The sequence below is a fragment of the Pungitius pungitius genome, chromosome 16, assembly GCF_949316345.1.
Source record: "Pungitius pungitius chromosome 16, fPunPun2.1, whole genome shotgun sequence".
NCBI classification, from domain to species: domain Eukaryota; kingdom Metazoa; phylum Chordata; class Actinopteri; order Perciformes; family Gasterosteidae; genus Pungitius; species Pungitius pungitius.
In genome coordinates this window covers 12,997,730-13,013,332 of record NC_084915.1, presented here as the reverse complement: position 1 = coordinate 13,013,332, position 15,603 = coordinate 12,997,730, and the positions used below count along the sequence as shown (strand labels likewise).

At 46.8% G+C, this 15,603-nt stretch overlaps 1 protein-coding gene across 5 annotated transcripts in view; it reads left to right on the top strand.

Moving 5' to 3' along the window:
• The window catches only part of nrg2a (neuregulin 2a), a 53,108-nt gene that overhangs the window by 20,062 nt on the left and 17,443 nt on the right, over nt 1–15,603 (top strand). For all 5 annotated transcript variants that reach the window (XM_037467583.2, XM_037467581.2, XM_037467582.2 and 2 more), the window contains exons 2-3: nt 4,359–4,527; nt 5,239–5,357. In XM_037467583.2, coding sequence (XP_037323480.2) covers nt 4,359–4,527; nt 5,239–5,357 — 288 coding nt within the window. The remainder of the gene's footprint in view (nt 1–4,358; nt 4,528–5,238; nt 5,358–15,603) is intronic.

Below are 15,603 nucleotides of genomic sequence, written 5' to 3'. Positions count from 1 at the left end.
TCATTGGCTTTCTTCTATAGCCTACAGTTAACTTGGGAACAACCATTGCAATTACAGTTGTTAATCTATGGGCCATATCACTTTTGTAACTTAATACCTATAATAGTTGTATTAACTTCACTAAAAGCAAGTGTCAAGGAAGTGATCAGTTGTTCTGTTTTATTTTATGATGAAAGGATGCAGTGAGACGAGGGCAGAGCAGGCGATGGTTCAAATGGGATTTATTCCTTCTAGTCATTTTTTCACACAAAGTCACATAGTAGCGTCAAAAGAGCGATGTGCAGTACGACCACCGAAGGTCACGGAACCGAACACTGAGGCCACCAACGGCGAGGAATTCTGCATTAGTTGTGCAAAAGTAATTCTGTTCAAGGCTGTCGGCAGTTTTAAATGAAATGATTTTGTGACAGTAAACCTTCAAAATGAAACTTTGGACTTTCCACGTTGGTGGTTCTAGCACTGCAAGATGTGATGGTTCTCTATGTGTTCATTCTGGTAACTTGTTGTCATTTAGTTGTTCATACATTTTATGAATTGCATTCATTAATAATTACCTATTTATACTAAAACAGTAGGAATCCTGTTTGTCTGGCAGGGATGGACAGAAAATGAAATGTTATGTAATGTTAAAACCTGGGGACTGTGGACGATGCTCAATGCGCCAAACTAACCAGTTCTGTTGCTTGGGTGCCAGTTTTAATTACTTGGCAGCTTTTGGTCCTAATTCAGCAAAAGTGAAACCCTGTTTGTAGCAAGTCTGCAGAGTTCAGAGGGAGCGAAGTAGTGCTTTCAGTCACGTGTAAACAATGTGGCAGATCATTATTCAGGGAAAGTATATTGTTTGTGGTTGAAAGCTATTGAAATGATCTATTTGAGCAGATGTTGTGTTACGGTGACTCGTGCGCGCGCCCTGAAGACCATTCCCACATGCAGAACCCATTTCTCGGGGCTGTCTCGCCATGTAATTTGTCTTTTGACAACGTGCAGAGAAGTGACATAACTCCGGAGTAATCAGGGATACTTTGTCTAGAAGGGGAAATACAAAGGCATGCCTCAGATTCCTTCTCTAAGCTCCTGGAAGTAAAACAGAAACGTTAACTCAATAATTCGAGCAGTCCATTGTTAATTCATCAAGTGACTTTTTTTTTTTTTTTTGAAGCGCTCACTGGACTGAAGTTTCCAACTGTTACCCAAGGCAAGAGCTGTTGACACGCCGGTTAGGCTTCTATTCTCAAATTTGTTTTTTATAGTCCATGTCTGCAGCTGCCCCTCCGCTTCAAAAGGGGAGAATCGGGCCGTTGTTCGGGGAAGGGTCCGCCGCTGCTGCCTGACACTTTTTCCAGCAGTGTAATGGAAAATGAGATAACCATTCGTCTCAGAGTAATTATTCTATTTCCACTGGTGATAAATCTTTATTATGTAGTTGGAAAAACACTAAGCGGAATTCGTGAAATTTAGATGCATTATCTCGAGTACGAGGGACTTAAGTGCTTGTATTGCACTTAGGTTTTTTTTTTTTTTTCTTTTCGTCAAAGTATGAACTATGAGACATGAGAAACTAATATACATCACTGGGGAAGCTAGAACAGTACCATCATTTCATCCTTTGTAGAAGTTTCTGGACAATGTGAGGGATTCTTTTTTGTTAATTTAGTTTGCGTTACGCATGCTAGAAGCTGCAAACGCTCAACACGACCGTGACGACCAACCTTGACGCGGTATAACGTTAACCATGTGTGTCCGAAAGCTGGAGTGTCTGATGGACTTGTGTCTTCATTAAAACGTTACCCTGTGGATGGAGCAGACCCCTGTTACACATCTGGCTCACGGGCCTGATGAGATGTGCAGTCCTGTGTTTCTGTAACTATTCCAGGCAAAGGACAAAGTTTGATTAATTTGCTTGGCAAGGACGAAAAACTGTCTCCGGGCGAGAAACCCCCCCCCCCCCCGTCTTTCTATATCGTGATAACTCATTCCTGCCGTTCCCCGACTGAGTGACCCGCCGTCGCTGGGGCATTGTGCAGCTCATGAGAATGTGGGATGAAGCTGCTTATCAAACATCTCCGTCATTACGTACAGTACGACTGATTCAGTTAGCCCCGGCCTAATGTGAAAATTGGCCGGATCAGTAGACCGCCGAGCACTTTTCTGTCTGATCTGTATTTAACTCCAAGTCCCATATACTGTGTTGCATTGGTTAAATGGCAGAAAATGTTTAATGTGGAACATCTGGAGCATTAGGAGTGTCGTGTTCTGTATACGGTGCTGCTTGAGGCTATAGACAAACCCCGATTTGAAATGGCAATACGCTGCATTAGTGCTGCATATGTAATGTTATGGTTTCAGTCTTTTTTTTTTTCTTTTTTTAAACATCATTTATTTTGTCTCGAACGTTTTTTGAGACACTGGGATCTCAAAGTAGCAGCTGGTGAAACCGCAGCACAAAGATCCGTCCTGACAATGAGCTCATTGCTCAATAAGGTTACTTTTGTCTTTTCAAAAATGCTCTCTGTTAAAATCTTCGTCTTCGCTATGAATATCATCACTCGTCTTCTACAACAGGAAGCTGCTCACAGATAAAAGTGCACCGTCTTACCAGCTACAGAATGCTTTTGGCAACAAATAGATGCTGTTGAACTAGGAATAGTTGTTTTTTTTCCATTGATCTGAGCTGTTTTTACGAGCTGTCAACAATCACTCCACGGTCGGGCGACAGTTCAAATTAAGCTGATTCCAATTAAAGCATACGGATTTCTTAAATAATCTATATACGTATATATACATATATATATATATATAGAAAAAAACAAAAATCCACATCTAAACAGGTGAGTGAAAAAAATGTAAATGCAGACTTTAGATCTGCATCAACCAAGAAGTTGTTCAATGTCAAAGACACCCGTAGCTGTGAGTGCGAGCTCCTGGCTCCCGTCAGGAGTATTAGTGCCAGGTGACCAGAGGAGGCACGTCTCAAAGGATCTACTCACAAGGCACAGCACTTGATTGCAAAGCTGAAGAATACAACACACATGTGCCATTTAAAAAAAGAAAAACGTCTTTGCATGTAAAAGCGTCAGCATCAGCTATCAGTAGTTAGGATCAGTATCAAACAGAATGCAGAATCATGACATTTACTGTCATATGATCCCTGTTGGCACAGATCCCATAGTCCACAGCAGCTGAAAATGCGTGCAAAGGCTGTTTTACATCCAATTGAACCTAAGCCCATAACTTTCCATCCTATCTGAAATCCACAACAGGATGTAAAAAAACAAAACACGGCATCGCTTAGGATTTTCTTCTTGTGCAGATATGTCGCCGTTACCAGAAGAGTGAAGCGGAACAGTGAAAAAGCAGGACGACGGGGGATTATTTTAGTGCACCGCCACTCGATGTTTGAGGACATTATTACCTGTGTAAACTCTTCACTTTGCTTGTCGTGCTTTGTTTGTCGCCGTTATCTGTGATCCTTTCAGTGATGCACAGCAAGCAGCTGCACTTTGTAGGACTGCTTAGTTTAGCGTACGCATGTAATTGTGGATGTTGCACATAAAGACTTTGTGTGTAAGGTGTGGGGCGGGGGGGGGGGGGTGGGGGGCATCTTGGCCAGCCCTTGGTTTGACCCTTGTTCACTCCTTCTCTCTCGCTCCCACCCTGGATGAGTCTTCTCCTAAACATGTGTGCAGCTGTCAGCTGGCAATTGTTGGTGTGTGTGTTGCGTGTGTGTGTGTGTGTGTGTGTGTGTGTGTGTGTGTGTGTGTGTGTGCTTGAACAAAGATCGTTTTTTTTTTGTTTCTCTCGTTGTGGAACACATACAATGAAACATGCAAGTACAGTATAAGTAATGACCAAGCTCACGAGTAAATTAAAGTTGTAACGTTACTGAACATTAAACACTATTATAAAGAGTTATAATAAAAGGTGTTTTAATTTGATCTTCCCATCAAGCCACTAGTTATCATAGATTCAATGTTTTATTGGCTTTCTGTGCTTACCACTTTCATTTAATTGCGATTCAGTTTGCGGTTACAAATGTTCCTCATGAGCCAGTGGATGTTTGCTAAATATTGCTTCAGGTGTTTTTAAAGCAGCAAAGAGGGGGTGAAATTCAGCCTGTTTATTAGTCTGAGGCCGGGTTGATAATGTCTCTAGTGACAACATCTGGTGGTCACGAGAGTTTTTGGCTAAGTCCTTAGAGATGATGATTGGCTCCCCCCGCTCTGTCCTTCTTTGTCTCGCTGTTTTTCCTGAAACATCAACACACACAAGCCAAAAAGAGCTGTGCAAACCAAACTATAATCAAGTCTGTGTCTACAGTGGTTAATAACGTTGACTTGTATCTCTCTCTCTCTCTTTAGATACGGCTCCAAAGTTGAAACCAATGAAGAATCCAATAATAGTGGATGACGGAAGCAAGCTCATGGTTAAGTGTGAGGCCAAAGGGAACCCATCAAACTCCACCTACAGATGGTTCAAAGACGGCAACGAGCTGAAGAAAAGCAAGAAACTCCGAATACAGACCAAGCTGTGAGTACCAAGTCACCAGTGTCCTGTAAACCGAACCATGTGAGATGCAAAGAGACTGAGGCAGTATTCGAACATGTTGCAGCTAAACATTTCAGGGATTTAATAAGGTGGAAAACTGGACTGTTCATGGATGTATTAAAAATAACTATATTCAAGCCTCAAAGATGGGGCCCATTTGTTTCAAAAGAAAATCACACAAATAAATAAGCCTTTTGCTCTTTAATCATTTTGAACATAGAGAATTTAACCTTGTTGCAGGTTGCTTAGAATTCATTTTATTGCAGTTCTACAGTCGGCCACTGGGGGAACTGGCACCGCCATAATGGGCTCTCTTAGTACAGCACATGCATATAAGAGAATATCTGGAATATATGTTTGTAGAAAATAGCCACCAGAAGAATAACTCAATTGGGCAGCACTAGATGCTAAAGCATTCTTACTAAAACCAAGAACTGATTTCATACTAGAGAACACTAGATAACACTTGGGGCTAAGCATTCTTATTGGAAGCAGCTTTTTCTTTCCCCCTTCAGATTTTCCCCCCAGAGAAAGCGATCATGTGTTCCTACCAAGCACAGAGCGGTTGCCATGCTGCTGCGCGCCCTGCTGTCTGCCTCTTTGTCCCCCATGACTCCACTTGTTGCGCGTCCATGCCATTTCCTCCCTGCCCCGATTCCCCTGACTCAGCTGTGCAAGTGTTGTCTCCCTCAGGAAACACTCCAGGGTCCAGATCACCTCAGCGAGAGTGGAGGATTCTGGGAATTATACATGCGTGGTGGAAAACCGGCTGGGAAGGGACAACTCCACCAGCACCGTTAACGTCCAAACCAGTAAGTAGTACCGACTCCCGGGGGCCACGCGTGACGAGGCACACACGTTGTTGATGTTCTAACGTCTCGTCTGTCGCAAAAAAATAAATAAAAAAAGCGAGATGAAAAGGAGCCAGCGCAAAGGGGGCATGTGACAGCGGTAACATGCGTGAAGAGCAACTGTCCACACATGTGCCTGTGGCCCAGTAATCGGCGCAACAGGAATTCGCATGCAAACGCACGGTGGTGTCTCAATTTCGACAATGTGAAAATGCAACATAACGACGGCGCAGTGCACAAGCCGTAGGGCCGCCAAATGCAAAAGATGGCTCCGCAGAATATGACGGCATAGGGGGGGAAGTGTCTCGAGAGTGAGTGATAGAATCTAACGGGCTCATTCGGCAGGAGTGTGCACGCAAAGTTTTTTTTTTTTTTTTTTCTGAAGTACTGTAACCGATGCGAGTTTTGATAACAGCTGCTCCCATTTGGTCGGGCGGTGAGTTTGTTCCAAGCAGTGCGGGTAGTTTGGGTGTGAACTGCTGCGGGTGGCTTGTTGTCTGAGTGGATGGAGCCGGCATGAATGAATGAATATAATGTAAAGCACAGCCATACACCTCACACAGCGGATACGATTGACGTGGCTTCACTCCTGCCAGCGGGGGGGGGAAATCAAGGGAGAGAGCGAGGCTGTCGGGTCGAAGGCCTGCGCGGGGGGGGGGGCGTCTGGCGCCGCACGTGTCAGGAAGCGGGAAAAACGCGCCGGCCGCGCCGATGACTTCGAGGTCGTGCACATAGGAGGCGGCGGCGTTGAGCCGAGTCGGTGCACGTTCCTCGCGCCTAACGTCGCGACGGGATGCTGGAGTTGTCGTTGCCGACCTTGACCGCGCGATGACTATCGCGGGCGTCCCACACCTCGACGGGGGGTGTAGCTGGCCTTCACATGCAGGCATAATACAACCTCCCCCTTCATCCCTTTTTTTAGCGTTATTGTTTACAGTGAGCAGACTTAAGCTGAGCTGAATTATCTGAGTGGCAGCTCTTGGCAGATAAAGAAAGGGCCCATTGTGATTCTCTCTGCTTCCAACATCCAAGTTTGCTTTCAAGCAATCGTGCAAAAAAGAAGATCCATCTTGTTTTTTAATCTCCTCTTTTTATTTACAGACATAAAAAAGCTGTAATATATATATGACATGCAGTGTGCTGTACAATTGTAGCGCACTGATGTATTCATTTTACTCATGAGCGTGCTACATTCAAAGGCTCAGTGGTCTGAAGATCTAAACCCAAGACATGTGGCTCTGACATTTATGAAAACTTAAAACGGTCATCATTAAGTCATGTTTAAGGGCGATTTAAATGAAAGATTTTGTGGTTTACGGTTAATTTGTGCTGTGTCGTGGGGAACCTCTGGTGGTAGCGCCCGTCTGCCTGCGTGTTTAACGAAGGCTTTATGACCGTTTGACCGGTGGCCCGTGAAACTCTATACGAGCGTCTTATCCGGCAAAAGGTGCGCGTATCGCGACCATACGAAAGTGAATATAATATTACAAAGAGCGAGTGGGCTGCGGGATACAGTAGCCTGTAATGGATAAAACATGACTGAGCAATTACACGCTACACTAGACACTGTTTTCACTTACGGCACACATTATTTAGATCACGATATCCCTCTGCTGCAAAATATTCACTGATGTGAAAACCGCCGAGGCCGACACGTCATTGCACACTAATGTGTGTGTGTGTGTGTGCTCCTCCTCGCATGTCTCTGACATGTCCTTAAGTCACTCTTGGTTATTCAAACAATGGCCTCACTGTATGTCCTGCTGTCATCTGCCGTGATCATCAGATGTCTGTCCCCGAGGTGTTTTTGTTTGTGCGTGTGTGCGAATGTGCCTGAAAAAAAAAGAAGAAAGAAGAAGAAAAAAAAGTCCCATTGTGCTACAACAGCACGCCTAGTTCTGTCATGCTTCACGGGAGAAGGCAAGACGGGGCAAAGCAGGGGTGGTATGTCCATAGGCAGGGAGGGGGGGGGGGGGGGGCTTCACTGAAACTACAAACGGCACGTCACTAGAAGGAAACATCCGGAAAAAACCCCACGCATGTTGCCGTGACGGTCGTATGTTAATGAAAGGCTGAACTCGGCAGGACGCACACAAGGATTCTAAAAAATAATGGCCTCTCTCTCTGGCTATTAATTAAAGGCCGGGTTTTAAAAACACCTGTTTGAGCGAAAATGGGCTCCTGTGCTCCACGCGGATGCAGGGGCGGACGCATCCTTCCATCTCCACCAAGGTGCTGCTGCTCATCCAAAGGTCGTCAGCACGTGTGACCGTTGTGTTAAAGGGCTGCAGCGGTGTACGCCTGGCTGCTGCAGTGTGTTGCCCGAAGCGGCATGTAGCCGCAGTGTTATCTGTGTATGTGTGCCTTTTTTTTTTTAAGGGAGGGAGGGGGAGGGGAGGGGGGGGGTGCAGATGTAAATGGACAGAGAGAGCAAAGCGAAGAAGATAGTGTGAATAAAGGCAGCGGGTGGGGGGGAAGAAGGGGGGGGGTTCAAAACGAGGGAATGCATGACAGGAAGCAGACAAAGACGTTACGGTTACAGAACAAGAGAGGGTTACAGCGAGAGGGGAAAAAAAAGAGAGGAAGACGGTAAGGGAGAGGAGGAAGACGAGAGACGAGAGCCCGCTGTGTTGCAGAGGAGACTTTCACACCCATTTTAGAATGAATGCAGTTATTGCTCGCTGGCGTTGCCAAGGCACCTCCTGCAACGGGTCTGTTTACAGCCTCTGGATCGTGGGCTTTCTCCCCCCCGCCCCCCCCCCCCCCGCCTGCGTTGTGCAAAGCGCGCTCCCACGGCCTCCACCTGCTTCGTCAACGCGAAAGGGAACAATCGGAGGAAAATGCAGTCATTGGATATATCGACTTTCCCCACCGAACGACTGAGTGACTTGCCGGGGACAGAAAGTGAAAATCAAACGGGAGCGTTGCCCTGAAACCTCGCAGTGATAGAGAGACACAGAGAGAGAGAGAGAGAGAGAGAGCGTGGCTGTGCCCGCCCCGCTGTCTGTTCTGGTGAAGGCGGATGTTGGGAAACCATCACTCAGCTCCACCACATGGCGAACGCAGGCCACCACAAGCTCAGCAGCTCAGACGGACTCCTGCACTCAACCAGTCACCGCTTCGAGTCCGTTTTTTTTTTTTTTTACCAATGTTTTCCTCCTCGTTTTGATTCAACAGGGCAGGGCGTAATTCTGCATTTCTGTTCTTTTTTTGTGACTAGTCATTCACTAAAGAAATTTCAGCTGTACCCAACGCGGTTCGAACATGCAGTGGATGTGCGTTCATTACACAAGGCGTGCCAGACACGGGGCCCCGGGGTGCCATTTAAATAGGAGTTGCCTAAACATTCCTTGAATTAAAAAGTTATAGCTCAATGAGTGCGAAATGTGTCGTGTAACAGAGTACGTGGCGGCGAAGAATCACAAAGGCCCCCCTCCCCCAATTCATGAAAACTACACACCACAGCTGGTCATTACTCGGCCCACCCAACGATATTTGTGTAGCAAGACATATGCGCAACCCTTTGCATCACCTTTTCAGCATGCTGTGCACATCGCTTTTGGCTGGGACGACCTGGGGGGGGGGGGGGGGGGGGGAAACTCGTGTTCAGGGCTGAACCCCAAACCCCAAGTGAACCCCTCCGTGCGTTCTGAAGCGCGCCATACATGTTGGCTCCATGCCAGCCGCGCAGCCCGCCAATAACGCTGAATGATTGGACCGCTTCGGGGATTTTTCCCCCTCACGTCTCGACCAGAAGAGGAACGCACCCCGTCGGCCCGGCCGGTGCCCTCTGCGGTGCCGTTATTCAGCCCAGATGGTTGGATGTTCTGCCGACTGCAACGTTTAAATTTCTCGTTAGCAATGTTTCAGCCTTAAGATTTGTTTTAATGCTGTGTCCTTTTCTTGGGGCTGTTTTTTTTTTTAGCTGCTTTTGAAACGTCAGTGGAGCGATTTAAAAAAAATGATTTTCTGGATCCACAGGACATTCCTCCCTGTCTTACTGTTTGTGCTTGTCCAACCTCAGCATGGTGACGGAGTGTATACCAGCGCACAGCGTGCCTGGCTCCTGGTGGTCCAGATCGGGGGGTCCCCAACCCCTCCTAACTACGTGCACATGTCCCTCTTGACATGTTTCACAAGCGTCACCAAGCTCCTCGTACAATTGCAGTTGTTTCGCCGTGTTTATCCACCGCACCGCCAAGACCGGTCTGCAGAAAATATTATGTCTAACATGAAAACGCTCTGTTGAGGCCAAAAATGGTTGGGGACCCCTGGCCTAGATTATCATATATCCTTGGAGGCCTTTCTGTAAAAATGGCTGCCTTTTCCAGAGTAGCGCTTGCCGCCTCACACCCAACCCCCGGCGTAGAGGACCAGGGACCATTTGTTGTCCAGTTGGTCTGACCCCCTACCCTGTAATCAGTCCGGCCTCTCTGCAGAACGGTGTAGTATATCATCCCCTACTTTTCTACCAGGCCAGTGTGAAGGAGCGGCACGAGTCAAAGTTTGCTGGGGCTCCACGTGGCTTCAGATTAAGGCCCCCCCCCCCCCCCCCCATTATCCTACAGGCTGCTGTGTTGTGATAAGCGCTTGTGAGGCAGCCATGTGTCTGCAGGCTGCAGGTCACATCCTTGGGGGGGGGTTGTGTGCTGAGCGCAGCTCCGCTGAGAGAGTGTGTGAGCGTCCAGGAATGTGTTGATGGAAATCACAGCTGAACATATGATTGCTCCAACCTCAGCAGTCATGCTGGGGCCCACCGGCAACAATTTCGCGCACGCACGCAGGCCCCCCCCCCCCACACACACACACACACACACACACACATACCCACGTACATACGCACGCGGCGCGACACATGTGCACTCACCTTTACATGTATGTTTTCGCTTCCCCCCCCCCCCCCCCGCGTCTGATGCCAAACACACACGGCACCCTTTCAAGAAACCGATGCTTAACTAAGTGGAAGTGACACAAATTGGACAACTTCACAAGGTGTTGGGTCTTGGTCACACATACCACGGTTGGACCTCTGTTCGCTCACATTCCATATGCGGAAATGTCCTTCGGGCCGCTGCAGAAAGCTGCATTCGCCTGCACAATGCATCGCGTGTGCTTCAGCCACAGAGCATGGACTAATCCCTATTCAAAGGCATTTGTTGACGCGGGCCTCGAAAGAACAAAGGACGCTGCTGGTTGGCGGGGATCCGCCGCTACGGCGTGACCATCGAGCCAGAAAACCAGAACAACATCTGAAAGTGATACAGTATCAGAACATTTTTGGACTTCTACTGAGCAGTAAACTCATCAATTGGACATTACAATAAAAAATTACATTATATGGTGCTTCAAATACTGTGTTTGCCCTCAGATGACACAGCTGCAAAGAGTTTATAAGTTTATTTGTTTCAAATGAAGCTCGCTTCTTGGACTCTTTCCCTTGTGGAAAGAAAAGTATTTTGTAGTTGCTTGTATCTTTTTGGTGACCAGCTCATCGCGTGTCACGTGAACCTGTAGACCGGTGAAGTTTAATGGCCCGTGGTCAGCTTTACTCCTCATACATGGTGAAGACGGCTGCAGAAAGAGTATTGACTCACGTGACGACACTCTGACCTGACGGGTTTGAATCAATAAACCTTCAGCCTCCAAATGGAAGAACATTTCCATTTATTTATATTTAACGTATCAGGGGACACGATCCAACACAAATAGGCACAGAACAAAACATTCCCTCGGCCCCTTTTTTGTTTTCTTAAAGTAATTCGTCCTATCAGTCCTACGTAAGCGAAAGCATTACGGTAAGCACCACTTTGAACTAGATAAACAACAACTTCCTTCGCTCCTTCTATGTCTCCATTTAGTCAACGTAGTAGAGCCAATGAGTTTTTTTTTTTTTTTTTTTTTAGCCAGCGTCAAGATAAACTCATTTCTAGAGATGCAACCGAATGTTAGTTGTGGTGCGTGTGAGCAGCAGCAGCCATGAGGGGGGGGGGGGGGCAGACCTTTCACATCTGCAAAGGGCTCTGTATTTACAGGCCACTGGAGAGCAGCTTGACAGACCGCCGCGCCATTAGTCATGCCCACTTTTTCAAACTGATCTGCAGTCCCGGAGTCTGGACAGGCGTCCCTCCGAGGTGGCCGTCTGATTGCGCCAGACTCTCGGGTCTTGACTGTTGGTTCGGGTTCGACCGCAAAATCAGGATCCAATTTATGCTCTGCCGGAGAAAGTAGGATGTTTTGTAGTCCAAAAGAAACGCAGCTCGAAGAGAAAAATGATGTAAGGAATCGATCCTGACTTTTAGCCTTTAGAAGCAAAACAATGGTTCTTAACAAGTTGCAGGACCCTTGATCACAAAGTGTTCTGTTCTGCATGGCTTTCATAAACGCACAACACGCATCACCAAAATGGCCCAATCTGAAATGAGGCTGATTGTTATGATCCCGTCTTACCTCACAACAGCTGGAGCGTGTCACGGGTCAAGCTCTGTTTAGCTCTGTTTCATCCACAATAATGTTTAGTAACTTCACCCACGCTGCCACTTTGTTTTTGTTTACGTTTGCAGCCTTTCTGTATTAGTGGGCAGCATCCGGCACATTGGGAACCTCCACAGTGGAGGGAGGAGTTTACGTCACGGGCGGCTGGACGCCCACAGCACCGTGAGCACCGTGAGCATCACCTGGCATCGCTGAGCCGTCGGTGGGATGTTACGAAGCGGCTTCAGTGTTTATACACAGCGCAGGACCGAGGGGGGACTTGAACCCAGTGCTTTGAACGCGGTTAAGTGGTGACACTAATCAATGATGAATATCACCAAATGGCCAAGACAAGGTGGCTGCATGCTGGTTTTACCTGTCACTCCCTTGTTTTTGCCTTATTTTTTGTGGCATCTAAATATTTAAATTTATAATATACATATAGATAATTATAAATTTCATTTTACATTTGTTATAATTCAAGCCTGAGGCTTTTTGTTTCAATTATAAGCATATTTGGCCCACTACATTCTTTTTGGTTTTCAGGTGCATTCATGTGTTTTCTCACGTAGCAGCAGGAGCGTAGTTTAGAATTCCAACAACCTAAATGTCTTGTCATAGAAGATAAGTAATGTTAGGTGGTTAACTCATGACACAAATTGGCCCCCTAAAATGTCAGTAATGTTATTGCTTTTTGACAAATGTTATGCATGCTATGAGTTATTGGCTTTTTACATGGATGGAATTGTGGGTGTGACGAGGAGGCAGCTGCCGACTGCTGTCAGTGCCCCGATCAAAGATGCAGAGAGAGTAGCGAAAGATTAAAAATATAAAGAAACGTTTCTCGGAGCATCTTTACGTTTCGCTCGCTCTCTTAATTCACTTTAATCTCGTTGATGCAACGCGATAAGTGTGTGTGTGTGTGTGTGTGGGGGGGGGGGGCCCTCAATCAAGTCTTTGCCAAATACAAGTAAGTCATTGAAAAGCAAATCATATCTCACTTTGCAGGATATCCAGTAATCTGTCTGTGTTATGTGGGACAGTTAAGCCCTCGGTGTGAATGAGCGAGGATATCGCTGAGTGTGTGTGCGTGTGTGTGTGTGTGGACGGAAGCAGCTGTTGCACTTGAAAAGCTGAGTGATGTGAGCAGGAGGTGACACGAGGTATTGCTGTGAGCAGAGCTTTGTTAACTCTTCCAGGGACACAACTTATCTGAGGCTTCATTTAATAGCACTATAAAAGATTCCCTTTCAGGCCGCGCTCAGCTGTCCTGGTGGTCTTTCCCCCCCCCCCCCAACTGTTGATGACTGGGCAGGATTCTGCTTTGACCACGCAACAAACAACTAAAGGACAAGGCGCTGCTTGTTTAATTCTTCACACGGGGGCAACAATTATGGCTGAGAAAATAATGAATTTGAGTCATAAAAGCTTGCTTGTGCTGACTAAGTAATAATTATCAGATTCTAGGAGGTCCGGTGAAAAGCGCCGGCTTACTGCGAGCAATTGTTCACACACATCAAACAAAATCCCAGCTCCTCCTATTTACATGAGCAATCCTGTGTGTCTCCTTTGAGCACAGGGGGGGGGGGCGACATATACTTACCGTTCCACCGGCTTAAGCTCAGAAGCGTCTTACTACAGTTCGGTTGCAACAGCTGTCTCCCATCCTAAGCCCCCCCCCCCCCCCCCCCCCATTACTCCATCACGCTGCTTCCTCTGCTCGGCCGCAGACTTTGTAACTGTACTCGTCACCCCCCCCCCCCCCCCCTCCCACCCCCCCTGCTGTTGAGGTGACTAAGCCCTTTTGTGATGATTGTGTAGGGTGTGCGTCAGCAGAGCGCACCGGGGGCCCGTTTCCTCTTGGGTGTGTGTAGGTGTTAACTGTGGATGCTTCAACCACAGGTACACTCGCCGTGAACCCGGCCCTCAGTACACACAGAGGGGCGAGTGTTTTGTGTACACGAGTGAAACAGACACACACACCTGCAGGCGGGCCTCGTGCGTTGTGGCTTTTGGGGAAAAGCGGCGGGTGGAGGGGTGGGGGGGGGGAGGAACCTTTAGCCCCCAGCAGCTGGCCACTACTGTAGCTGTGAGCGCCAAATATGGAGCTGTGGTAAAACGTCTTCTGTATCTGGTGCAAGGTCGCAAAGTCTGCCTTTCCTCAGAAAGGAGGGCCAGCTGTTGGAGAGGAAGGGCAAAGGAGAGCGTGGAGGCCTCCCGCTTCTCTCCTTTTTTAGAGGGATGAACTTTTTGGGGGGGGGCAATTTATATATACATTTCTTAAGGTGACTTTTTTTATTTTTTTGTCCGTCCTTCACACTAAAACTTCCAAACAAGCTTCTCTCGCTTCTTCTAGTGTCCCATATTTGGGTTCCTGTCAACAGATTGGAGTTGATGGATCACCGCGGTGGCACCTATATAAACCATATTATCGACATATATAAACCATATTATCCGACACTTGGGCTCTAATTTTTTTCACACCTTTCCCCTGGATTCCATCTGAAGGTCGTGTAGAGACCAGTTATTTGTCAAATATAGTTATGAAGTACCATTTAGACTAGTTGGCAATAGTAAAAAAGTAAGTCTTGATTTAAGGTTTGGACATATTTTCATTCAATTCAATGGCAAAGTGTCCCGACCACACAAAAAAACCTACTTTATGGTCTATTTGATTCTAAACGGAATCATAACTAACAAAAGCAACAAATTTTATGAACCCCAAAGAAATAAATGAACAATATTTCACTTAAAGATGAAATAAAATAATAATAGTAGTACAAAGGACCATAACATGGTAACACAAAGTACAAAAAACTAAAAATGTAGCCCCACCTTACAGTTAAGTCAAACTGGCTTCATGAAATTAATTACTTCACTTTATGAAGTGCTTATGCCCCATCTATTTTTTTTCCAGGTTGATGGAAATTTCCTGGTGTTGATCACCATGACAACAGAGGAGTGAGCTTTGACATCATATTTTATGTGTCAATAGAGTTCATGCAAAAGAAAGCACTAGATGGTACCTGTCACCTCGCTCCCCCTCACCCTGTCCTGCTCATCTGTGACTGCAAGCAGCCAGAGGGGGGCAAAAAAAATAAAATGCAGCAAACCATGGTTACCCAGTTCAGAGTGGGATGATTAAAGCAAGTCGTCCTCAGGAGCTACTTTGGAAGATGGCCAAAGCATGTAGCAGCCCCCCCCCCCCCCCACCCCCCACACCCGAAAAACACACGTGTCACTTTGTTGCCAGCGGCCCACATTCTGGCCCGCGCCACGCCAGCGCCCATTCGTGCAAACCGCGCCGTACCCTGCCCTCTCCTAAGTGCACGTTTGCTCCTTTTGTGGCGCATTCGCAGCTGTTGTGCAATCGCCCACTGGGCTGCTCTTTGATTTCACTTCGGAGCCCGAGACGATGGAGGCAGGCAAGACCGGGCAGATCAGCTATGTGACTGAGAAATGGTAATAGGAGACAAGAATATAAAAGAAGACACACTGTTTGTGGCAGTGTCAGTCTCGCTGAAGAGTGGGTGGTAGATTAATGATCCTGGCAGGCTCCATTTTGTTCATTTCTAAACGTTCCCCGTTTCATATTGAAGGTATTTGAATTGTGGATCATTTTCTATTGAGGGGAAGAAAGAGAAAAAAGAAGCTTTAAGTGTGCCCTTCATAATGGGTTCTTTTGTGAGTCCTACCTACAGTAAATAGTCATTTAATTCCTCTTTGGGTACTTGTA